Source organism: Grus americana, chromosome 2, assembly GCF_028858705.1.
Source record: "Grus americana isolate bGruAme1 chromosome 2, bGruAme1.mat, whole genome shotgun sequence".
NCBI lineage: Eukaryota > Metazoa > Chordata > Aves > Gruiformes > Gruidae > Grus > Grus americana.
Genome location: NC_072853.1, coordinates 26,661,193 through 26,686,920, shown reverse-complemented (window position 1 = coordinate 26,686,920; position 25,728 = coordinate 26,661,193). Strand labels below are relative to the sequence as shown.

At 37.9% G+C, this 25,728-nt stretch overlaps 2 protein-coding genes across 3 annotated transcripts in view; one reads left to right on the top strand and one right to left on the bottom strand.

The window, feature by feature from the left end:
* The first annotated feature begins 700 nt into the window (after positions 1 to 700).
* CIBAR1 (CBY1 interacting BAR domain containing 1) lies at positions 701 to 25,711 on the top strand. Its single transcript, XM_054814875.1, has 9 exons — positions 701 to 832; positions 2,850 to 3,084; positions 5,146 to 5,214; positions 9,986 to 10,087; positions 12,060 to 12,065; positions 13,745 to 13,849; positions 14,989 to 15,102; positions 16,751 to 16,870; positions 21,652 to 25,711. The coding sequence occupies exons 1-9, from the start codon at positions 801 to 803 to the stop codon at positions 21,769 to 21,771; spliced, it is 903 nt and encodes a 300-aa protein (XP_054670850.1). The 5' UTR covers positions 701 to 800; the 3' UTR covers positions 21,772 to 25,711.
* Positions 3,100 to 25,728, bottom strand: part of RBM12B (RNA binding motif protein 12B) — a 30,801-nt gene continuing 8,172 nt past the window's right edge. The window contains exons 2-5 of one of the 2 annotated variants that reach the window (XR_008575680.1): positions 22,308 to 22,389; positions 17,697 to 17,781; positions 14,044 to 14,165; positions 3,100 to 4,602 (exon numbers count right to left, since the gene is read on the bottom strand). The gene's annotated coding sequence lies outside the window, so the exon portion shown is untranslated. The remainder of the gene's footprint in view (positions 4,603 to 14,043; positions 14,166 to 17,696; positions 17,782 to 22,307; positions 22,390 to 25,728) is intronic. The other variant, XR_008575679.1, reaches the window with a different exon arrangement.

Genomic DNA, 25,728 nt, shown 5'->3' with positions numbered 1-25,728 from the left:
CTTTAAGAGCCTTTTCTGCATGTCTTGCACAACACTGGGACTTTGCCAGCAGCCTCGTTCTTCAGCGCTGAGACAGGATGATGCCCACACAGTCCCCAAGTCACATTCCCAATACAGTATCTTTACAGACAAGGGATTTGGGGGGGGGGGGGCTGTGTTAAGTGGTTTTTTTTGGGGGGGTCCTTTTTTTTTAAGACCTTTCGTGGTGCTCCATGGAATTTTTCCCCATGTCTGCCCAACCTCAGCAGCTCTCCCTCAGAGGTGGCAGACCGGTGGGCCACTTCCCCTGGTACTGCTTCTCACTTGTCAAGCCTGGATGTGCAAAAAAAGAGTATTTAGCAAGAAATGAGTTTTGGGTTTTTTTGTTTTGGTTTGGTTTGGTTTTTTTTAATGAGACAGGCTCGAGCCTTCCCGTTTTCTGCTCCTGCGCCGGTTCGGGCCTTGGCGCTGCGCTTGTCCTCGGAACAGCCAGCTCGGAAACGGGAGGCCTCAGCCCCAGTCCTCCAGCGGGCTCAGCACCTAACTGCCCTCCAGCCGCTGAAAGGGACAGGAGTGTTCCGCGGGCGGGGGCCGGTCCCCGCGGGCCCGCCCGTCCCGAGGGCCGCCAGGAGCGCTTGGACGACCCCCTCACACCACACAGCCAGCCGCCCGCACCGCCGCCCCGGGGAAGAGAGGTTAGAACGCGCTCCGCAGGCGGCGGGGCGGGGCGGGGCGAGGGAGGGCGGGCGGCGGGCGGTGACCATGGAAACCGAGCACACGCGGAGCGCCGCCCTCCTTCCCGCCGGGCCGCCGTTGCCGCCATGATGCTGCTGGGCCGCGGGCTGGACGCCAGGTAACGGGGTGGTGAGGGACGGAGGAGGTGGCCCCGACGTGCCGCCGCCTCGGTGCCTGTTGCGGGTCTCTGTCCATCTCCCGGAGGGCTGCTCCTGGGGGCTTGCGTGGTTGGGGCTGGCTGCGTCGCCGGGCCTTGCCGGGCAGGGGAGGAGGCCCGGTTTCAGTCAGGGTACCCGGGGAGTGGCGTGGGGGTCTGAGTTTGATGTGGGCCCAGTCCCCCTCACGGCATCTAACCTCCCTAGGGGTGGGGGATCCGCCTCTGTTTTCCTCAGATAAAGGCCGCAAAACTTTTCTAGGCTTGTTGCCCTATGCAGAGATGAAGTAAAGACTTGCCTATTTAATCGGGCCTCTCGCTGATGTTTTTGTGGCCACCTCTAAGTGGTCACAAATAATTAGGAGGGGAAAAAACAACTTTTCACACTCCATCTGAGGAAATGCAGTGTTTCATGTCCCAAAACTAAATACTATTTGCATAGCAGAACTTTGAGATCAAAATTGCAAAGTGAGTGAGGAAACGTGCTTAACGCTCTTTCCCTGGGAGAGGAATGCTTTCTGGCATGAAGACTTTCCATAAAATAGGAGAGATGTGCTTTTTACTGATGATGTTATCAGATAGTATTAATTTTGAAAAACAACTTTATTAATACTTAGCGAGACTCTTAACTTTCCCACTCACTGGGTGAAACCTTTCCTATTCAAATGGTTCTATGCTCAAGCATGTCCTCGAGGACTGAACAACTTACCTGGAATTTTTTTTTCTTGGAATGAAATCTCTTTTGAACAGTCTTCTAGACAGCTTGCCATGAAGCAACACAACTGGGTTTTTGCCTGTAGCAGAACTTTGGCCTGAAATATTTTTCCTGAAAAGTTCTTGAAGAAAGGTGTTCTTCATTTGAACTAACTGCATTATTGTTTAAAGTATTAAATTTCTTCCAGTTTTCCTGATTTTCATGTGTTGTGGTATTAAGTCAATATTTAAATATTGGTCAGCATTTGGATTTGGAATAGCTTAAGGATATGAAGGAAGTTTTCATTTCTGTCTCTCATCAAGACAGTGGTACAGTGAATTCTGTTGCTGACAATTCCAGCACTTCACATGAATCATGTCGTGTAGACCATGGAGACTTCTTAGGACCCAGTATCTGGCAGTTACTGTTAGCTAAATTGTCCTGTAGATGATTCAGTCAGATAGCAACAACTGGCATGAATTCACTGACACTGATTTGGTTTAGTAGTGTCACTGAAGCATTACTAAAGCAAGACCATCAAATGATGTAGGAATAGGAAAGCAAAATATCAAGTGAAATATGTGAATTAAAAATTCAGAATTACTTATCTAGATCATTAATAAGGCATTTGGTTCAAATAAAAAATGAATTAGTATAATTTAAAAGAAAATAGTTTCTTCATGTGATGAATGTCCTTTCTGTGTTTTTAGAGTTTTCCCCTCTGTACTTGTGTCCATTCACTTTTCTTCTCTAATTTGCAGGGATATTTATCCCTGGTAGTGCTGACCAGGAACAGTTTGGTACCTGTTCAAAATTTAAAGAACATTTAATACTTTTACAGATTTGCCCTCTACTGCCTAATTCCTCCAACCATTGACTTGTCTGCATTGCACTCTTGCAGGAAGCTGTATGACCCAGTCTTGTTTGAGACCTACGGGTGTTACCGCTATGTTAGTAATTAATCCCAACAGCAATAGTGAGCTTTTGCTTAATCACAGGAGGAAAACTTCTGAGCCGATTTTTGTGATTTGGGTTTTCCTCTATTGGATCTTTATTTCTAAGTATAAATCCTGCTTTTTTTTGTTTGTTTGTTATTCATTCATAAATAAGCACGTTACATCAGACTGTTATAACATCTTTTTAAGAATAGATTTCTGTTTTGCACTGCAATGAGATGTCCAAATCATGTATAAATTATTAATAGTATAATTATATAGTTTTTCTCCTGTATGTGCTGTAAACATTTCTCCCCTTCTTATTTTTCACTTATTTTTCTTTGGTATCCAGGGACAATCAGACTAGACAAATACAAGATGCTGTTTCAAATGTGGAAAAACATTTTGGTGAATTGTGCCAAATATTTGCTGGATACGTACGTAAAACTGCCAGACTACGAGACAAAGCAGATCTTCTAGTAAATGAAATATATGCATATGCAGCCACAGAGACACCAAACTTAAAAGTTGGACTGAAAAACTTTGCAGATGAATTTTCCAGACTTCAGGATTATCGCCAGGCAGAGGTACAAAATTAAAGCTGTACATGTTGTGTTTGCCATCTGAACTTTTCAGTTACTTATCTCTGATTAAAAGGGAAAAGATATACTCTGCAATCACGAGAGAAACATAAGAGAAAACACTTTTAAATATATTAGTGGCAGAGCAGGGTAGGCTGCCAAAGCATTCATCATTTATTCTGCTAATAACTGTAGTGAAAACTGCCTGTGATTAGTCCTGTTGAAGTCAGTGAAACTATCCATTATGACTACTCACAGAATTTGAGATGGAGCAAGTCTTTTATTGGTCTTAGATGTTGGATTATGATTTGTGGTTAATAAAGTGTTCTTTTAGTTTTGTGACTTGAATTGTCTAGCAGCAGCTGAGGTAAAATCAGTCATTTTCCTTTTGCTGAGGCTACTACCAGAACCAGTATGGAAGAGAATACCTACTGGAATCCTTCAGTGGGCACTGACAGCACCCCTGAGGTAATGTCAGGGACCACTGTAGATTTCCCAAGTCTGTAGTTCAACGCTAAAAGTATATACTTCATTTGGATCACATGTGACAATATAGTCATGTTTCTGCTAGATAAGTGAGAGCATAAAGTTGTTTATACCACTTGCACATGAATGTGTGGGGCCACTCAAACTGTACCTTATGATCTAGAATTCCAAATGCTGAGATTTAAGAAAAAATAAATTCATTCACATGTATTCAAACTCCTTTTTGGAGTACATATCTATTCTTTCAGTAGGGCATAGAAAATTCCCATTTATAGTTTTGAAAAGCTAAAAACCATTATAATTTCAAAAAGAGACTAAAGTAGTTGACATTCTTGATGTTTTCACATAGGACTTTTTTTAGAAAAAAAAAAACAAAACATTGCAAGTCATCTTTCTATATTAACGAAGTAGAAAAATAAAACCTTTTTAAAATAAATTAATCTATGAGGTATATAGCCTACTAAGTAGAGGGCTTGAAAAACAAGAAATACACATGGATCGTTAACAATGTATTTAAAGCCAGATTTTTAGGAAGTAGTAAGAAATCTAAGGGTGTGGATAGTGCAATTTTTATTTTTTCCCATAAGCTCTTATGCATCTGGTTCCAACTGAGCCACAAGTAAGTCTTTATGCTTCAATTTATGTAATAGCAATTTATCCCTCTGTTAATAGGGTAAATTTATATTATGGCCAAAGGTGTATGTGAAGTCAGACTGCATGATCTCTCTGTGCGTTTTCCCTTTTAAGTGAAATTGTTTGACAGCACATTGGTCAAGTGTAGTAAAGGAGAAATGTTTGCTTAGTTGGCAAAGATTTTGGCTGACTGGTGACTGCCAGTTTAGAGGGGAGTGTAATGTCGGACCCTTCCTTGTAGCGCTATGCACCTTGTCTTAACGTGGACATAACAGCGATGGGCCAGATGACTCACAGGTCCAGAGTCATCAGCAGCTTATGCTGGGGCCACTCGGGCAGTATTCTCAAGTTTTGACAAGCAGGCGGCTCTTATCGTCTTGCCTGTAGCTGGTTTTTTATCTAGAACTGAAACAAAAATTCACATGCAGTCATCTGTGAGAGCATTCATACATTTTACACAACCTGTTGTTAGTAATTTTTAATATTTTCAATACCTACGATTCCCTTATTTTTAAGAAACGAAGTGTTGCATTTCATACAGTAGTATGTTTGATAGCAAAGACAGCTTAGTCCATAATCTTATCAACAAGTGTAGAGCAAATACATTCTACTTTAGATGAAAACATACAGATCGCCAAGATGCAGTGTTTAATGTATTTAGTACTCAGTTGTTAGAATCTCCGTGTTTTATTTATCCTGATATATTTTCAATGAAGAAAAAGGAATTCCACTAGAAATCAGCTTGAGCTCCTCAAAATACAAATGATTTACTGATTATTTTAATTGACTCTGCTTTTTTCAATATTTTTAAAACCTCTATCCCACTATATTTTCAGCATATATGGACTAAATTCCTAGTAAGATGAGTCACTAGTAAATTAATTGTTTCCTGTTTCTTGCACACCATAGATGTGGATGACTTTAGTGACCTTGTGATCTCTTTTGTAGGTTGACAGGCTTGAAGCCAAGGTTGTTGAACCTCTGAAAGGTTATGGGACCATAGTGAAACTTAAAAGGGTAGGTTAAACGTCTGTTTTCTTACAAGGTACATTTTGGTGTTCTGGCCACTCAGTTGAAAACTTCTACTTTACAGAGGAGAGTTGTTCTGATTTTTCATATTGCAGTAATCAGTCTAAATTATATACTAATACATCTGAATTGAAGCTATATGTACATTTGATGAAAAAGCTTTGATGTGAAGACAAGGATATTCAGACTGTTGGAGCAAAAGCATTGTGGATAGTGTGAAACATTCTGGATAGTGCAAATTCAGGATGTTTCTCTTTACAAATAATGTCATTCCTTAGTGGTGGTGGTGGTGGTGGTCAGAGTTCCAAAAGGTGAATTACATGTAATGCTTTTGGCTCTTAGTCATCTATATACTGCCTTTAACAGCTTTTCTAACTTTCAATTGCATTCTACATTGAAGTTCATAATGTAGAAGACACTTCTTGAAACTGATAAATAGGTAGTGGCCTGAATCCCTCTCTGTCCTGCAAAGTCATTGGGATGACCTGAAGATACACAAAAAACTGAGGTCTCTTAATTTACTATATTCTGGGAATGGTGTATATAGGGGTTTGAAGTACTCCCACAAGATAGCTCTAAATTTTTTTCCTCCAGGAGGGATAAGCTTGAGCAAGTAGATTTTAATAAGCAGATACTAGTTTATAAGATGAAAGTAATTCTTCATGCTACTTGCTTATTACATAGAGGATACTTTCATCCTGTTAACTCAAATCTGTAATTGATGTATATATTTGTATCATAAGCTATGTAAATCAAAAGGTACAACAATCATTATTTGGTGGTATTTTACATACAAAAATCTTAGTGTGTTCATCATGGTTGAGTATATTGTGGCATTGCATCTCAAACTAGCATTTTTCATCTGTTTTTGTTCTTGTATCCTTTCAATACGGTAAAGAACTGAGTACAGTGTTTGGAACTTACTATACAGCTATCTCACTTGGAGAAACAATTATGAAGGAAATGCATCCTGCACTTGAGTGGTACTACATGTAGTAGTCCTTAGCGGAGTTGTAGCCTATAGAATGTGTATCCTAGAATTTGGTATCTTAATAGTCACTCTGAAACCCAGTTTGTGAGACCTAGAACTGAGTGAGTATTCTATAGGACACGTATGTTGAGGGTGGAAGACAAGTTTCATTTGTTTGTGGCAGTAGCATTGCCAAGTAGAGACAGAGCATCACAGCAGTGCTTGGAGCTTCTGAAGCATTGAAGATATTGTCTTGAGGTACATTGCTGCTGATAGCCAGTAAATGCTGAAGCCAGAAGCAACTGAAGCCAGGTCATCCTTTGCAAGAGTGAATGGCATTTCCTGTTGTCTTTGCCAGGAAGCATTACATAATGTTTATCTTAGCTACAGTGAGGAGTACAAGAGCATTCTCAAACTGTAGATGGGATCAACTATTTTATCAATGTACCTTTGAAATAAGAGACTTCACTAAAGATGTAGGCCATTAAATTTTATTTCCCCCCCACCCCCGCCTGTTAGTGTTACCATAAACCTTGGTTAAAACTTCAACTGTCTGGTCTTCAGGTATCATCTCTATAGACACTAGGGCGTTTGTAGTAAAAAAGGAAGTTTTTTCACTTATGTAAAGCTAGCAGAGGGTGTTAGTTGTACAAGTGCTTTACCTGTAACTACATTAGCTGATTAAGTAAAACCAGGCAGAGTATGTCATTATAGCACTTTTTATCAAGGGCATGTTCTCATGATCTGTTTCAGGGTGTACACAAACTATTTTTGTGCTATATCTAAAAAGAACTGTTTCTATTTCTGTGGGGTCCTGTGATACCAAATGCTTTAAAGAAGCTGTACTTCTGTATGGTTTGAAATTAGATGGCTGACCAGAGTTCCTGTGTGTGACTTGAATTCATAGTCTAAAGCCAGAGGGACTATGAATAATTTTATGTTCTCTGTATCTGTCCTTTATCTCACTGGCTATTCCATTCCATTCCATTTCTCTTTGGGTGTAATTAAAATATGTTTTCCAAAACCACATCAAATCTTGGTCTGAAGATGCTGGAGGAGAGTGTAGGACTGTGTGGTAGTTAGTGGTTAGTTGATGTTTGTGGTGTTGTTTTAAAGACTTCATCTAATCTTTGGTTCTTGTTATATGTTGCACTGAGATTAAAGAGCTCTGTGATGCTCTATTTTTTTTTCCTGGATGAAGGTATTTAGATGCTAATAAAACCCATTTTTTATTCTTTTCAGTTAGCTAGAAATGTAGACTTTAATTCTTTCACCATAATGGCATTTTCCCCAGTTTTTGAATATTTTTAATGTGGGGGCTTTTTCCTGCACCGTATTCAGTTTTTCAACATCCTAGACAAAAGATGTATGTAACTGTGCCCTATCTTTGTACATCCAAAACTTGTACATAGCTCCACCATGGTAGCACCAAATCTTTGTCAGGCTTTGGCTAGCAGGGAAGTGTGTTTAATGGCTGTTGTTGCCACAGAGAACAGATGTAGAGAAGGGAACAGTCCGGTCCCTGTAGGTATTTCCAAAGTCACTATGTACTAGAAAAGAAAAAAAATACTGAATTTTATAATGGTAACTCTAGTGGTTTCCTTAGCATTCTCAAGTATACTTTGCAGGAAAGTCAGAACCCTTTCAGCCACAGCATTAATTCTGATTGACTGTTAACAGGGCCCAGAGATTAAATAACACTAAACATGCAGCTGTGACCATGGGATACAAAACTGCTTTGTTCTGTGGCAAAAATAAATGCTTTTCTCTTCTATCTCTAATTTAAAATGTAAAGCATTAAAAAAGTTTTTTCTATTATCGCTTTTCTTGCAGCTGCATGGTTTTCATAAAGCAGAAAGCCCTTTCCAGCAGTCTTTCAGATGGCCTTAAAGGTGGTGTAAATTCCGTTTTGAAAGAACAGCAGCAAAATTAGTTTTAATGGGCTAAAAATGCATGTTTTATTATCAGAAACCAGCTTTGTTTCCCTAAAGATGAAGCAAAATGTCGTAAAAAAGACAGTAAGGATAGAAACAAGGAAGAAACTGTGTGGTTTTATCCTGACCTCGTGCACAGACTCGTTATTGAAGACACAGAACTCTGAACCTTGGCACGCTTGTGCTTGTCATTGACTAGTGATCTGGTCACAGGACCACAGAACTTCAAAAGACACAACACATTCTTGGTTGCATGTCTTTCTGGGTGAAGGAGACCTCCAACCATGTTAAAATTCTGCAATCCAGGGAAGGAGCACAGACAACTTCCCAAGATGATAGTTTTTTAATAGCTTTAATCCACTCCATTCTGGAGAGGTAGATAAATGGGAAATGGTCTTTTTAGAAGAAACGATGGTTTGAAATGCACGCCCAACTCCTGCCTCAGGTTTTGTTAGACTGGTTCCTTTGGGCTGTATTTTCACTTGTTCTAAGGTACTGCTCCTTTAAATTACAGCCATCAAAATTAATGTCACTTCCTATACCAGGGTCAATGGATTGATAAATATGACTGACAATTTCAGATTCCATGTATGCCAAACTATTTGCAAAACACAGTTCTATAGCATGAACACAAATTTGAGAGTGGCATGTAAATATTCTTGAATTGTCACAGATCTTCCTAGAAGTACATCCTATTTCTCCTTTGGAAATGAGCAAAAATATTTATCAACAGTTTCTGCCTTTCCTATATCACTAAGTTTCATCTTCTCCAACTACATCATTACTAAATGTATTTTGTTCCAAATGTATTTAAACACTGTACCAACTGCACATATAAATGTGCAGTTTAACCCTTTCAGCCATAGATTTTTCTATGGCACCCTAAGTTCTGTGTAGCAGTTTTGTGTTCTTCCTAACCTCTGATTGGTACTGACTGCTGCTTGTTTTGTTTTTTTCTTACCAATTTATTTGACGCCACTTAGTTCAAATGCCACCATTGCTAAGTCCAGAATGGGCTTGTCTTCTTACTGCTTCAGGGATCTCAGGTTTTCACCATCTACTGTACTTCTCATGAAAAGCTGTAAATATCTTTTTCTTTTTTCCCCACATTCCTGTTGAATCCTGAGGTTCAGAGAGGACCCCCCTGCTTTCTAAACTCCTGTGCAGAGGAGTCTAGGTGCGGCGGGATTCAATCCTAGTCCCAGACTTGGTCAGTGGTTTATATCTGAAGGATTAGATATGCGCAATCAATCTTTTATATCACTTAGCTAAGATTTCAAAGTTTAGCATGCTGTTAGTCACTTACTGAGAATCTGTTGCAGCAAGGAGTCTCTCAACCTTGAGGAGTAACCTTGAGAGGCGTCCCTACGCAAGGGGAGATCCTGGCGTGCAGCCCACTGCCATGCAGAGAGCTCAGCAGGCCCTGGACTGTCCGCTATTTATAGAGTAAGATGATTGACTACTAGTCATATTTGCATATCAGCAAGAGGTTTGGGTCCTGCTCCAGACAGCCCTTGGCTACGGTGTTGCCTTCCGTCTCCCTGAAGTCCAACTTAGGCTGGATGCAGCCATCACCAACCCCACTGGTGGTTATGGCTTAAGGTAGAGGAGCACACAGCCACAAGAATGTGCTACAGAGACTTGGGCAAGGTGCTAAACTCTCTTGGTTCCCAGTGACTTCTCTTTCAGGGGATCATTTAACAGGATAAGATCAGTAAAATCTGGTTTTGTTTAAAGCAGAAGTTTTGTTCATGTTTTCTAGGCAATGCACGTATGAAGAAAAGTGCATTTTGTACTACCCTAAATCTGTTATCCTAGATCTATTTCAAACATGTCTAAACCATTTTATTTCTAGGATGATCTTAAAGCAACTTTAACAGCAAAGAACCGAGAAGCCAAGCAATTATCTCAACTGGAAAAGACACGTCAGCGGAATCCATCAGATCGACACATTATTGTATCCTGTATTTCTAGTGGCTATAAGAAATATTTTTAGAATTTCTTGGGAATTAAACTATTGTGTTTAGAAAGTAATAAGAGAAGAATGCTCTTTAGAGGGACTGTTTCCTGTGTTGATGTTGAATCTTTTCTTAAACTTTGTGATGAGTTACAGCTTGTAATAGCTGCTTTGTTACTCACTCCCTTTTTGATTGAAAAGAAACTATGAAGTATTTGATAGTTTATGCCAGAGAGGTATGCATAGATTGCATCTAGGGATTTGGAGGGTTTTGAAAATAAGTGTAATAAGACAACTCCTTTTTTACTTCTGTGGATTTTTTGTTCTCCCTCTCATTTTGGTGGTTGTTGTGCTTCCTTGTACTTAGATGGGGTATGAGTTTCCTCCAGCTGTGAGATGAAGTGTAAAAGGAAAAGTTATTCTGTTAGTAGAATACTCAACCAGACTACTCTTCCTTTCAAAAGACCATTGACCCTCCCAAGTATACTATTCACAGAGGAAAAAAATAAGCCTCCACAGAATTTCCGTAAAAATCTCACTGAAGTTTCAAATTCTGAAGCAATCAGAATCCTGGAAATGCCAAAATAAAGATGATCAAGGCAATCCTACTTCAGCCCCTTTATGTCTATGTATTATGATACAGCATTTAAATTCATGATGATGTGCTGGGGTTTTTTTAGTGGCGTTGTTTGGGTTTTTTTACACTCTAGCGGTGGACCTGGGAGTGAAGCAGTCCTATTTATTCTTTGTAGGATTTCATCAATGTTATTTCAGAAATTAGGATCTTTCTAGTGACCGGGGCATAGGACTGCAGAAAGAGCAAAAATGATTGTGATGGTCAAATGCCACCTGGGAGAATCACATTTTATTTTTATCTCTGCCAAAGAATTCCCATTTAATATTAATCAAATCAGTTAAATTGAGTGATGACCAATTAGAGTTCCTCACGTAATGAAGACACATGGATGTCAGCCATAGGGTTAGAACTTGAGCTGTGATACAGAGCTCCCTTCCATTAGAATTAAGGGAGTAAATGATAACAGTAAGCTATTCTCCCCAAAGGGAGACTGGTCCCATTTTTCTTGCTCTTGCGCCAATTCCTAGTTGATTTCATGGGTATATGGCTAGCACCTAGCTTGTTTCTTCTTGTGACTTCGCTAAGCTAATCCCAAATATCCTCCTGTGGCCTAGCTTTTTGTAGCACCTGTGTTTTCTGTGCTTAAGATTTGGCCTGAAAAGTTATTAGATCTCAGTACAGTCTGGTTTTGCATATGGCCAAAGGCACCAAACGCTATGTATTTGCATTTTAAAGTCATCAGCACAAAATGCATTGAAAGTATTTCATGCAGGAATATGTTCATTTGCTTTTGAGGGTGTATGCAGGCCAGCTTTTAGGCCTGATACAGGCTTCACCATGTTTGTTGATTATAGCACAGCTGTTAGGCTCCAGCAGTGGTTCTCTTATTCTTGAGCAACTGTGATGTTTCAGCAGCAATTTTGGCCGCAGATAACAAAAGATCTGTACTCGCTGCCAGATTTCAAGTCCATTTTATAAAACATAGGAATAGTACAGCCTTGAAAAGAAAACCTTACCAGAGTTTTTTAAATATAAAAATGCATTTTTTTTAAATCAAAATTGTTTATTTTCCCACCCCTGAAATGGTCTACCTAGGTTGTCTGATTTTTTTTTTTTTTTCTTTATATAAATAAGCAAGCCCTCAGTCCAAGACAGACAGCTGTCCTGAAGTATTTTGGCCTGGATACTTGAATTCTAGCAAAGCCGTAACAAACTGTAAGTAATGTCTTACAGCAGGAGGCTTCAAACAACATAATAGCACCCTTCAAGTATACAGAAGTTTTGAAATATCTGAGGGAAATAGTTCACAATATATTAAAAGTAGAAGTGAAAACAGATACTTTTATGAATAATGATTGTTATTTTGCCATTTTTTTCCTTTACTAATATTTCCAGTCACAGGTGAGTGTTTCAGAAGAGAAAATCTCAAAACTGCTGTTGTGCAAACTATGCAGGTTCTGCAAGTTTAGACATTTCAGTCTACAACAAACAAAATTCCTTTCCCAAAGCATCTGTGCACAAAATCTGGCCAGTCTATTGAAGAAGGGTCAGGAAGATATATTTGATTATCATAGAAATAACATATTGTATTTGCATGTGTAATGGCTGCTTAGGCATTACAGCTGCCTTCATTTACAGAGAGCAACTGATTGTACTAATTGAGAATACACAAAATGTCTTTTCTTACTGTTTCTCTCCTCTGTTTTGGGCAAAATCAAGAAAGGGAGATGAACACGTGACCTTATGTAGCACCAAAGATCATTACCAATTTTGGTTGCCCAGTAATGGCAGAACTGTTTCCATGACTTTAAACCATTTTTGTAAGGAGATTGTTTCAAATTGATAAGCTGGTAATATAAGGTTACCAGGCGTTAATCAAAGAAGAAGTGAAAGAGCATACCTTATGCATTTGGTTTCTGTACACATACAACACTAAAAAGTAGATCGTGGAACTAGGCCTGTGGTGTCTATTTGCACTTAAAAAAAAAAAAAGTTCCTCTCTAAATTGCAGTGTTGTAGAAATGGTAAGAATCCTACCTCTTGATCGTAGGATACAATTACTTGATCCATACACTGTTTCAAAATCCCAGGACAGAAGAGTCCCGATGATACTCACTGACAGACCCTGTAAGTAAATAGTGTCTTGACTAGTCTACAATGTTTGACCACTATTGTATGGAAAGTAAAATAAGTTTAGACTCAAATTTTGCAGTCTTCAAGTGCAAGCTCTTACATCTTTACATCAGTATCTTGTAATAGTACACAGTCCTCAGACTTTACTATGCATCTGAACTGCTTTTTGTAGTAACAAAATAAGAAAAACTGTGTATTTATGCATTAGGGATTGGTTGGTGTGTCCCCTTCCCAGTGCCCTTTTGAAGATATTTTTAATAAAATATTTTAATAATCTAAAAGTACTAAAATATAAAATATCCGAAATGCCTTTGGATCTAAAAACGGTATTAACTGTTAGTCTGCTGATTGAGATACTTAAGGGAGAAGTGCATTAGTTCCAGCTGCTGCTCTACTGTCTATTTAAATAATTATAAAAACTTAGTAAGATGAAGTTCAGCATATGACACTGGAAAAGAATCATTCTAGACCCAGCAGCAGGTTGATCTGCACTTGAAAATAAAGGGTGATCTTTTTCGCTCATCCACCAGTCTGGCCTGTGCACTCCTACCCTCCTTTACACCAGCTTAAAAAAAAAATCCTTAAGTTTTCTGCAGGGTAAACCCTTACGCTGGGTTAATTCCCTGAACCCAGTCACTGTGTCATCAGTGGAGTGTCAGGGCCAGCGCTCAGTGGAATTAGCAGATGAGTATTACAGAAAAGGGATTTAGGGCAGTGGGACTTTCCCAATTGACTGTACCTAGTCACTTCTCATGTTTCAGATCAAAGTCACAATGGTGTAGAAGGCATCTTTATTCATTTATTAAGCTACAACCGAATTTACAAATACAGTAACACAGATGGGGGTGGTATTTTAAAAACCCAGACTTAAATGTTTTCATGGCAATTGGAACAAATATCTTTGTATCAAATACAAGACTAATTTCAGCTTTGTGTTACTTTACCAGGCTGAAAGTGAATTGCAGAGAGCTTCACTGGATGCAACTCGAACAACTCGGCAATTAGAGGAAACCATTGATAATTTTGAGAAACAGAAAATAAAGGATATAAAAGTAAGTGTGCTTACATCTCAGTATATGACATCACGTTTCATCTTCCATAATAAAATTACTATACTCTTTAGCAAGATTAGCAACATCTAGTATTAACTTAAGCCTATATAAATATAAATCTTGTGGTATTCACAAATATTTCATAATCCAAGTATCATGAACGTTGCAATTAAAAATTAGTTCATTATTCTTACAGTTTATTGAATTCCAAATGTTCCTGTATCAGATTGTTTAGCATCTGCACCTTCCAACACTTGCTGTATTCTACTTCACTGTAGCTGCATTTGTTACTGGAATGATATATGTGGATTAATATCTGCAAATTAACAGAAATAGTGATAAGAAAATAATATATTTATGCATGCTAAAATTTGTGTAGATTACTGCAGTTAAAAGTTTTACTGATGCAAAAAGCACCAAATGCTTAGTGACTGCAAGTAATCAAAGCTTTCATTTCTCTCTTAATGTCAAACATTAAGTGGCTTAAGTCCCAAAGACTATAGTCACTGAAAAACACTTACATTATGTGATCTCAAATTTAATTACAAAATTGCTGAAGTGAGATACTTTTTTACTGGGGGGAAAAAACCCAACAGACTAAATAGGAAAGAATGAAATATGGTTGAAAAACCCAACCAAACCAACCAGTACTTAATGTTAGAGTAATATGAAAAAGATTGTGAGTTCTGAAGATGTCATAATTGGTTTTTTAATATATAAATATAAAATATGTAATTAACTGTAAATTATAGCTATGTACAGAATTTACAGATATTTTATCCCCAACCTGTTAAAAAAGATTGCCATCAATAAAGCAAAAATTCACTGACCACATCTTGCGAATATATATCAGGAATATCAAGTGAGTTTTCAGCATGACATTTTATTTATTCCTAAGGAGTCTCCTTTTCGCTTTTCAAGCATTTACTTAGAATTTAGTATGAAATGACAACTACGTGGCAGCCCAGCTAGCATTTATGTTTAATTTTTAAAATTCAAATCTGACTACTCAGGCATTAGGTATTGTGCAGTTATTTGTATCATATAAATACCAAGTACAGAATTCAGTACTTTCTTGTATTTGAAGTGGAAATGTACTTCACTGCATTAAGAAAACCTTTGTTTTCATTTGCTTTTAGAACATATTTTCTGAATTTATAACTATTGAAATGTTATTCCATGGGAAAGCTTTAGAGATATATACTGCTGCCTACCAAAATATCCAAAACATTGATGAAAACGAAGATTTAGAGGTAAGAGTGATTAAGATTTGCTTTTCAGTTTACTTACTACATGAAAACAGTGTTCACACTTTGGGGCTAGGCATGTCCCAGGCAGCAAATGCAGCGTGTGTTTCAGGTTCCCAGATCAAACTTCTTAAAGTATACCAAGCTCTTTTTTGCACTTCTCCAGCAAAAGCATGCAGGTTTATAAACTCAGAGATTTTAAAAACAGAGAAGAACTGCAGTGGCAATCTAACCTTTCCCACACAATACAGATAAGATACTTTTCCTAAATTAACTGCCACTCCAAGCTTAGCTGATCATAGCTCTTAAAGAACACCTCTGCGGTGAATCTCGCTGTAAAGGTGCACAGTAAGAAAAAAATCTTACACTGCTCTGATAAGATGTTCTAAAGACTAATTACTTCATTAAAAATATCTCTTTTCTTTCTATTCTGAGTTTTGTTTATTTCATCTTTCAGTCATTGTTTTTTATTAAGCTGTTCTAGAATTGAGAGACATGTTACCAAATTGCTTTTTTTGCCATGTGGCAGTTGTAGCTTCCCTTGAAGTCACCCTTTCTGTTCTCTTTTGAGTTAAAGTCTCTCTTTCTCAAGACATGTTTTTCAGTCCTTTATTCATTCTTGCAGTTCTTCTGAATATTGGGCACCCTTACACTTACTATCATTGAAATGTCTGTTGTGTGTATGTGTTCAGCTTGTCAAGAAAGTTGGATGAATCTCAGTCTTTTTTTGTAAATCTCACCAGTCCTAATTTTATGTTTTCCATGACATAGCTCAGGACCAAGGATGGCAGTATTCAGTTAATGCAAGACATACAAAATCATGATTCTTCAGTAACAGTCACATTTGAGACTACTTGGTATTTTTACTTCATTTAAACTATGCCATGGCAATTTTGTACTATTATGGTTTCACAACCAAAATGTCATGTGGCACTAATTAAAAAATATCCTTTAAGTCAATACTTTATCTCTCACAACCAAACTTCTAATGTCATTTTAAATTTCCTGTTAATTGGACAATATTTACTTTCTATAAAAATACTGACTGACCACAATTCTACCATCTTCCTTGACTTTATTAATAAAGCTATTTGCACAAGACTTTATTGTTCTTAGAATCAGGCTGTTAGTCTTATAATTTACTCTTTTTGGCTATTGCAAAGAACTTGTAAATATAATGGACATTACAGTCCCCCCCTGTATTCTAAGGGTTTTCCCAATTTTTTATTGAGCTGCACATCTCCTGAACATTTCAGATAAAATTTCTCTGATGCAGCTGTGCCTGGCAGCAAGGATTTGCTTGTGAAGAGGCTGAGAGTTCACCTCTCCAAGAAATGGAGACTGTGAAGGGAGTTGCTGGGGTTCATACCTCTAGGTTAGCCTGAAACTCAGCTACATGTGTTGGTGGGAAACCATTGCAGTTTTCCACTCGTAAATCCCCTCAGATCTCTGAAGAATGTTTACTTTGACCAAGTAAATGTTGAACAAGGATGTTGTTTCAGCTAAAAGTGAGCAATCCAAACTACAGTTGATGCATATCTCTAGAGCAGGTTTAATTGTCCAGTGCTGCATTTTTGTTAGCTTCAATCTTGGTGGTTGTTGGCTTGCAAGCTGTATCATGGCACCCAAATCACAGCTATCTTCATTTGAACAGGTTTTTCGGAGCTCACTCTACCCACCAGACTATCAATCTCGCTTAGACATAGTTCGTGCAAATTCAAAGTCTCCCCTGCAAAGAACTGGCTCCTTAAAATCTTCATTGAGGACAGTACAGGTAAGAAAGAAAAATTACATGCTAGATCACTGTATTAAACAAATATCTTAAGTAGAACTTCAGCTAATGTACATGTACATGGATCCACTGTCTTTACTCAGTTCAGGATGGGAACAAAGGTAAAGAGACTTCCAAGGGCATAAAGATCATTTTAAGCTTTTAATAATGCAGCTTCTGAATATCATTTTATTTGAGGGGGAAAAAAAAATCAGTTTTTAAAGCTGTGTTGTTTACTTTGAAAAAATGCCATTTCCAATGATACTATTTATTTTGTCAACAAACTGTGGCATCTTGCAGAGAAAAGATCTAGGAGCTTATTTGAAACAGGAGTGATACTCTTTAAATAACACTTGCATATCCTTAGTGTCAGTATCCAGATCCTAGAGTGTGGATTCTCTATCAGATTCTAACTCAGACTAGTGATACCTCCTAGCAGCAGAGCTAGGAGCATGCTAGGCAGGCAGCATGCTACCCATGACCAACAGACCCTTCCTTTTTATACTCTGAAAATTCAGAGCAGGTGAGGTAAAGGAGGATGATATAAATAAGTGAAACAGATGGAGAAAGTGTCACTGCTGCTGAACCAGCTACCTTGCAAAAATCTTTGACCCTTGTTTGCAGCGGTAAACTGGCAGACATTGCAAAACGGCTAAATTATTTTTTCTTTATTGCAGCCTTAACCCTCTTACTAAGATGATTCTTACCAGTGTTTCAGTTAAAGACAAAGATGGCCAAATGTAAAATGTACGCATCCCACTTCTCTTCTTTGGATGGAATCATGCATTGATATTGTAATACTAAAAAGTTTTCTTGATTTTATACACACCGTTACGCCTTCTCTGCTCTCAGCACAGAAAGGATCAGTTACTACAGTTGAGTTACTCTATTGTTGAAAGTATGAGTTGTGCCATCTGAAAATACAAAAGAACACAATGATGCAGTGCATGAAGACCAACCTTGACTTGGAATAAGCTGCCTGTCCTCTCTTATCAAACAAACAACTTTCATGTTCAAGCTACTTCAGAAAATGTTTACCCATTCATTTTTTTGAAGACAAGAGGAAGCTGTCAAAAATCTGTTGCCATCTTTCTTGAGAACTTCCTGCAGTGCTGTAAAACTGTATCAAGGGTATAGAAGCATCTGTAATTACTTTGAGGTGCCACAGATAGCTATGTTTTGGACTCTCTTTAAAAAATAAAGTATCAGGAAAAAACCAAAACAACAGAAAAATGAATGTATGTACACTGTGATTTCTCTCAGAGATGGAGTAGAACTCCATTTTGACTAACTTGCAGGTTTACCTTACTCTTCTAGACCTCTCTTTTAGCTGTAACTTACTATGTTAATGTTCTCATAACCTCTTACTGGAATATCTGAAAAGAACGGGAAGTCATCTACACCTAGAGGGAAACTGCAACACATTTCAAAATAATGTCATCTTACCGAGCTGTGTATCACATGGATCACATGGCAGGAAAAGGGTGGAACACCCTACTAATGCAGTCACTATAGCGCAGTAAGGAAGAGGCAGGCATCCTGTTCTGCACACACCCCTACACTGCCTTTTTCAATTCTGCAAATAGTATGTCACATCAGGATCACTACCTTGAATTACATGATGGGCTCCAATCTCTGGAACCCACCAAACATCTCACCAGCAAAAAATGCTGCATTCCGAAATGCCTTCAGGTGACTTGTTTTACCTTTCTGTGGATCTTTCACAAGTCTGGTTTCATGCTACAGAATAATCATTTACTGACCATAACGCAGTACTTTGGAATTGTCACTTTAAAGCAGTATAAATAATATGGTAAGCAGTTCACAGAATCACACGGAGTAAGACTCCAGGGGGTATACGGGGACACAAGCACTAACCTGTAGGTGAGGGCGGGGAGGGAAGTCACTGCATACCAGATGGGATAAACTGTGCCAGTAACACAAGACTTGGCTTTCGGGGGATTTAGCACATACCATCCTTGAATTTGTTTCTGGTTCTGTGGACTACCTTTCTGTATTATTTCCACATTAAAAATCTGAAGTACTCCTTCAGCTTCTTTTTTTTTTTTTCTTCCACAAAGAGTTACCTCCTTTCAAAGTTCTGGTGCCTTAACGAGGTGTCATGTGGCTTTGTCAAGCAACATGATAATTTAAGTGTGTCCTGTCACTCCTGGAGTGAGTATTCTGGAAGGAGAACTGTATGTTAAATTATCAAAAGCAGGAATTTGGAGAGACCACTGATATTTTTGTGTCCATCTTAATGCTTTTGTCCCTCAACTCCTTTCCCCCTTTGATTTTCATAGTTGTTTTCAGCTTGCACTTGAAATAGCTGAAGCAATTGAGATGTTTCTCCATCCTACCTGCCGGACTTCATTTAGCAGACAGTACTATGAAACCACAAGGAAAGGAGCAATCCTGTTAGAAAGAATTAATGTCCCAAGCTGCACTGACAGTACAACAAGAAGACTTGCATTTTTTCATTTCTATGCAATTAATAGGATCAGGAGAGAAAACTTCCATGTACCAGGAAAGCTGTTTTTCATGGGATGGCTCCCCATTATGAGCAAACCTTCAGGGGTTCAGGGCTTTTTTTAAACGTGACTATTGCAGATACTTAGTTTTATACAGTTTTTATACAGGGTTTTTTTAAGTTTTCACAACAATCCTTTATAATTTGTTTTGCATTTTAGATGGCCATTTATCTTCAGCATTTTGTTTTACTGATTCAGGATGGTATGCTATATTTTAGACAGAACTATGGCAGAAGAGTAGGACTTTTTCTAGATATTTTAAACCAAACTTAACTACACAAGTTTTATCCATGTGTATTTAATATAGCCAACTGTTTTGCACCTGTCCTCTAAGACAGCAGGTATCATTTTAACCATGGTTGAAAACATCTGCATCCAGGTGTTCCAACACTGCCTACTATGTAAGACATGAGGAGAGAATTGTTAAGCTTTCTGTAGTAGCACATGCGGTGAAACGTGCAGCTTAACAGCTTAAGCAAGGACAGTCATCACCTATGTGCAAACTTAGAGAATTCATTTTCACATAAAATTGTTTATGATGAGCAACAAATTATCAGATTCCATTATTTTTTTAAATTTAAATTATTTTTTCAGCATTAGGTAATCAAAAATTAAATTTTCAAGTACTGTTATGTTCTAGATTTTATGGCAAAATAACATGGATTTAAACTACCTAATCTCCTTTCTCACTTTCCTTACTCTGATTCAGTTTGGTTCTTATGTTAGCTACCTTACCACCACCTCAGTGCCACCAGTGATAATACTTAATTTACTATTTAGTTAATTACAGCATGGTCAGAGGTACTTGAGTACTGAGCAGAAAAAAAGCTTTGAAGCCAAAATAGCACCTCTTATATCAGGAAGGGGGAAGGGGGAGCTTTTATTCAGAAATATGATTGGAGTTCTGTTTAAGAATTTCAGATGCTTTTAACTAGATAAAACCTGGAAAATTAGTCTGTCCATTGAAATGAAGCTACCTTAACAGGCTCAATCTGCAGCACTCCTTAATTGCCAATTACAAATCAGTGTCATTGTCTTTTTCTTCTTTCACAGAATGAAAGATTGCTCGTTTAGGCATTTAGACTCAAGTTAACCTAGCTTCATCCAATGATTAACTCCATTTTCTGTTATGTTCAGAGATTTGTAAGCAAGCATTTGCTTCAAGCTAAATTATGTACTTTGTAAGCATCAACAAGACTAAGGATTTTTCTGCTTTCATTAGTTGAATGATTGCAGTTTGCTTTATGCACACACAAAAAACTTCTGTTACATACATAGCTGTAGGAATTATGAAATCTAAGAAGTCAATTTAATAACCAGCATTTAAGGACTTTTAAAATAGGGGGTTGTTTAAAAAAAAGGCAAGTTTTGTCCTCAATACTGAAGTTTTATTATATCACTGTGAGAAAACTCGGAAAATATAACCAAAATTAGAGCTGCAGATGCCCTTAGAGAACTGCTGAACCTAAAATCATTTTTCAAAAGCATTCCAGATGACTTCAATAACTATCTTTGAGTTAAACGTTCCTTTTCTTATGGGAAAAGAAAAAAGAAATACATATATTCTACTTTAAATTGTAAATGTTGCATCTTCTGTGAAGAATCTTATCTTCAATAGGAATTAGATTGAGCCCTCATTAGAAAAAAGTCTAGATGACAGAATCTGTCAGATGAGATGAAAGCTTGGCAGCTGGCACTTGTTTTTAACATTTGATCAACCAAAGTAGGACTACAATATCATTCTGAACGCAAGCACTGATGGGCAGGGAAAGAAGTTCATATATGAATCAAGACTCTTCCAGTAAAGTTTGTCTAATTTATTCTCAAAACAGCTTCGAGCAGCATAGTGTTTAGTTTTTCATTTAACTGAAGAGGTGTGATGTCCTCAAGATAAGATTATGCCTTAATACTCATCTTCAGCCTGCTGTCTCAACAGCCAACCCAGAAAAAAAATGACTTACATCCTGTTGATTTTTAAAATTAATTCGATCAATGCATAGTTTTCCCTATCTTATAATAGTTCTCAGGACTATGGGGAATTTTTTTAGCTTTTAAAAATCATGACTCTATTTATATTCTGTGCCATGTTGGCATTGTGCATGTTACTAGAAGTTGAAGGGTTAAGGGATAAACAACTCTCCCCCTAAACGAAAAACCTACAAGCATTTAAGACTGGAAATACCAACAGAGAATTGTTTTTCTTTCAGAAGAAAAAACACTTGATTTACTTTTGTTGGATTTTTGTTTTAGCAGATTTCCAGCAATAAGCTAAGAAAAGCTGAAGAAGAAGAAGAGGAGGAGGAAGATGAAGATGAAGAGGAGGAGGAGGAGGAGGAAGAGGAGGAATTAGATGCTACTAAGGAAGTGAGATAACAAAACTGTTCTAAAAGTCTGGTTTTGGTTGGTTTGTTTGTTTTTTTGATTGGGGAAAAAATTCCTTTTATGTAAAGGCTTTTGTGTGTTAATCAAAAACTTCACTCAGGCTGTATTTTTAAAATTCCAACAGGAGCAAGAATTGGCACTAATAAGAGTTCTAGACAACAAATGACCAGTTTCAAAGAATGGAACAAAATCTGCTGAAAACAGACCATTTCAGTAGCTAGAAAATGAAATATTTAAATAGAATCCTGTATTATATTTGCATAGATGTTATACTGCAGTCACATTTGCTTAAACTTACATGATGAAGTGTCCAAAAACTGCACTAAGCTGACAAGCAGTTATGAACATAAGGGTTTGCTTGTTACTTTGCCAATATATTACCTTATTCTCTAGCCACACACCTCTTGGATTTAGTAAGTCCCCTTAGCGATACCTGTCATAATTGGTTTTATATATACTAAAGTAACTGTAGTACTCAAGAAACTGATTACAGCAACAATCCTGTTACATTTCATTTGGATTCCCACCTTGGATGGCAGAAGGCAGGGTGAGGTGTATTGTTTTCTCATTCTCGTTTTCCTCAGGCTTGACTAAGATGACTTCTGATTCCTTTACACATACAGAAAGAACATTCACAAATAAGGTCTTAGCCCAGTATCTACTTTTAATGCTGCTCTGCTTTTAAATAAAAGTGCCTTCATAATAAAACTAGTTGACATTTATTATATTAGCTGACATGCTATATATAGTTCAAGTTTCATGTGTTTAACTGGTTGATTCCATTACCGATCCATCAAACATACTATATCGATCATGTTTGGAGATGGTCGTTATGCATGTTCATTTTTGAATAGCATACAGTTGTCTGCCAGAAAGCTGCTACCATACTGTTTATCTCCAGCTTTAGTATCTGCTAAAGAAAGATAAATCTAGAATTTAAACCTGTAACTGGGAATACAATATTAAGTTATAAACATTCTTTCAGTTACGGAAGTAAACCAGGAAGTGCATTTTTAATATTGATGCTGCCTATGTTCACTGATGCAAAGTATGCAGTGCATACTTGTTCTGACAGGTGAAAAAATAGGTTTTGCCAAAACTTAATGTGATGAAAATGTAAGTGAAAATGTCACAATAGAGGGTTCTGTTTTAAACCTAGAAAATAGTTTTATACCAGAATTACATACTATTGACATTGAACTAGTTGACAAGGAGTAGAATCCTAATGATCAAAACTTAAAAAGTATCTAGGTAACTAATTCCCATCTATTTCAGCAAGTAAGGCACTTCAATAAATATTTGTATCACAACATCAGAATGATGATGATCACTACTTTACCATTTCATATTCATTGAAGTCATGTAGTCCATCTCCAAACCAGATGGTTAACTTCATGACTGTACCAGGTCGTATATAATACACATATATGCAAACAGCGATCATTTCTGTACTATGCCATGAAAAAGGAATTCTGAATAAAAAAGGAAGCAGTGTTTACATTAATTACCACTAAAAGATTAGTGGCTAGGGTACAGAAAAAGGGGGTTTTTTTTCTTAGCAGATTCGTATTCCTTCTCCTCCCCTACCTCACAAAAGCTGACTTTAAAAATTACAGAAAAACTTACAGAAAGGGTGAAATATGGTGTTGGGCAACTTTGTCCTGCATATATGATGTCTTAAGTTTGCACTTTGGACAGAAATTGTGTGACCTTGAAACTACAGATGAAAAAGTCACTAATTACAGTATTTTAAAGCCAGAAGAAAAATTTAGAATGTAATTACAGAATTAAGTATCACCTAAAGATACTTTTGCAAAGATTTTTCTCATGGTGTAAGTGCTTACTGGAAGACTGACAATACTCCATTTTCTCATATACACTTTTGACTACTGACACCTAGATGATGCAGGCTTGTATCCATTCTTGATAAGAGTATTTTGCCACTCTGTTGAACATGCTGGCCCATCAGCCTCACCTCTGTGCCTGGCAAGATCATGGAGCAAATCCTCCTGGAAATGATGCTCAGGCACATGGAAAAATGAGGAGGTGATTGGTGACAGTCAGCATGGCTTCACTGAGGGCAAATCATGCCTGACAAATTTGGTGGCTTTCTATGATGGGGTTACAGCGTTGGTGGATTAGGGAGGAGCAACTGACATCATCTACTTGGGCTTGTGCAAAGCATTTGACACTGTCCTGCATGACATCCTTGTCTCTAAATTGGAGAGACAAGGATTTGACAGATGGACCACTCAGTGGATAAGGAATTGGCTGGACGGTTGTACTCAGAGAGTTGCAGTCAACGGCTCAATGTCTAAGTGGAGACCAGTGACAAGTGGCGCTCCTCAGATCCCTCAGTACTGGGACCAGCACTGTTTAACATCTTTGTCAGTGACATGGACAGTGGAATCAAGTGCACCCTCAGCAAGCTGCCCATGACACCAAGTGTGTGGTGTGGTCAACAGAGGGACCTTGACAGGGAGGTGGGCCCATGCGAACCTCATGAAGTTCAACAAGGCCAAGTGCAAGGTTCTGCACATGGGTCAGGGCAATCCCAAGCACAACTACAGACTGGGTGGAGAATGGATTGAGAGCAGCCCTGAAGAGAAGGACTTGGGGGTGTTGGTGGATGAGAAGCTCAGCATGAGCCAACCATGTGTGCTTGCACCCCAAAAAGCCAACCATATCCTGGGCTGCATCAAAAGATACATGACCAGCAGGGGGCTCAGAACTAGATGATCTTTAAGGTCCCTTCCAACCCAAACCATTCCATGATTTTGTGATCCCTTTGGGACTAAGGATTATCTTCTTGTACTCATCAGATTGTCATATGTTGTGGCTTTCCTATATGCCTCAAGCTGCTTCTGTACATGATCACTATTACCAGTTTTTGATGACAGAAACTTCTCCTTTAAATCATAATTTTTGGACAATGGTAGCAAAAGCAACTTCAGAGTAAGCGTAACTAAGGAAACTAGCTATATTTTATATCAACACCACAAACTGCAGCATTTCATTTGTTTTTCTTTTACTATATGGATGGCACTCTAAAAGGATGAGCAGTAATTCAAGCCAAGTAATTACAGACTGTCTCTGATTTGTCCTTTATACTGAAAGTACAGTGCCTCTAAACCATTAAACATCTGAAGTTATAAAACCCCATTATCGGGAAATGCCGTCACCACAGCATGCACCTGTACTGCCTATTCAGTATAACCCCTATATATACACACATACAAATCCAGGGGCAGGGTGGAAACAATGGACCCAAAACCAACCAAAACATACTAGCAAGATGACAGCTATAAACTGAGAATCAACTGTTCTGTAAACTTTATTACTGAACTGTTGGACTTGCAGGACTTGCATCGCTTCCCCTTTTCCCTAAGCTTCAGATCATCTGTGCATACTTTGAAGAACAGCTTTTGTCTTTATAGACCTTTAAAAAAAACCCACTTTTTTGGCCTATCAATCAGACATTTCAGATTAACCATACAGTCATAAACTGTAATCTGGCTTTAAAGACAAATTAGCCACAGGGCAAACAAAAACCATTCTGAAATGCCTTAATTACAACCTCTGCCATTATAAGCTTTCTGACTCTTTTCATGTATTTACTAGGGGGGGGGGAAGTTTACCATCCCAAAAATTAATAGCATCTTATTAGCAATTACTCTTAACTTTATTGAGAACAGATAATGCTTTTTCTAAAAGATAATTTCACACTTAATTGGCAAAAAAACCTACTAAACTCCCCTATCTTTCCAGCCTCCAAATCCTTTTTTTCATTACAAGAATGCATGTGTGTGTAAAAAGTTTACCAATTGATTTTCAGTGTTTAAAATCTCCTGTTGTGTAGTAGCTAGAACTCTAAAACCAACAAATCATCTAAAGCTGATTAACTGGAGAAGTTAGGTGCATTCACATTGACAACACAGCTAATAATAG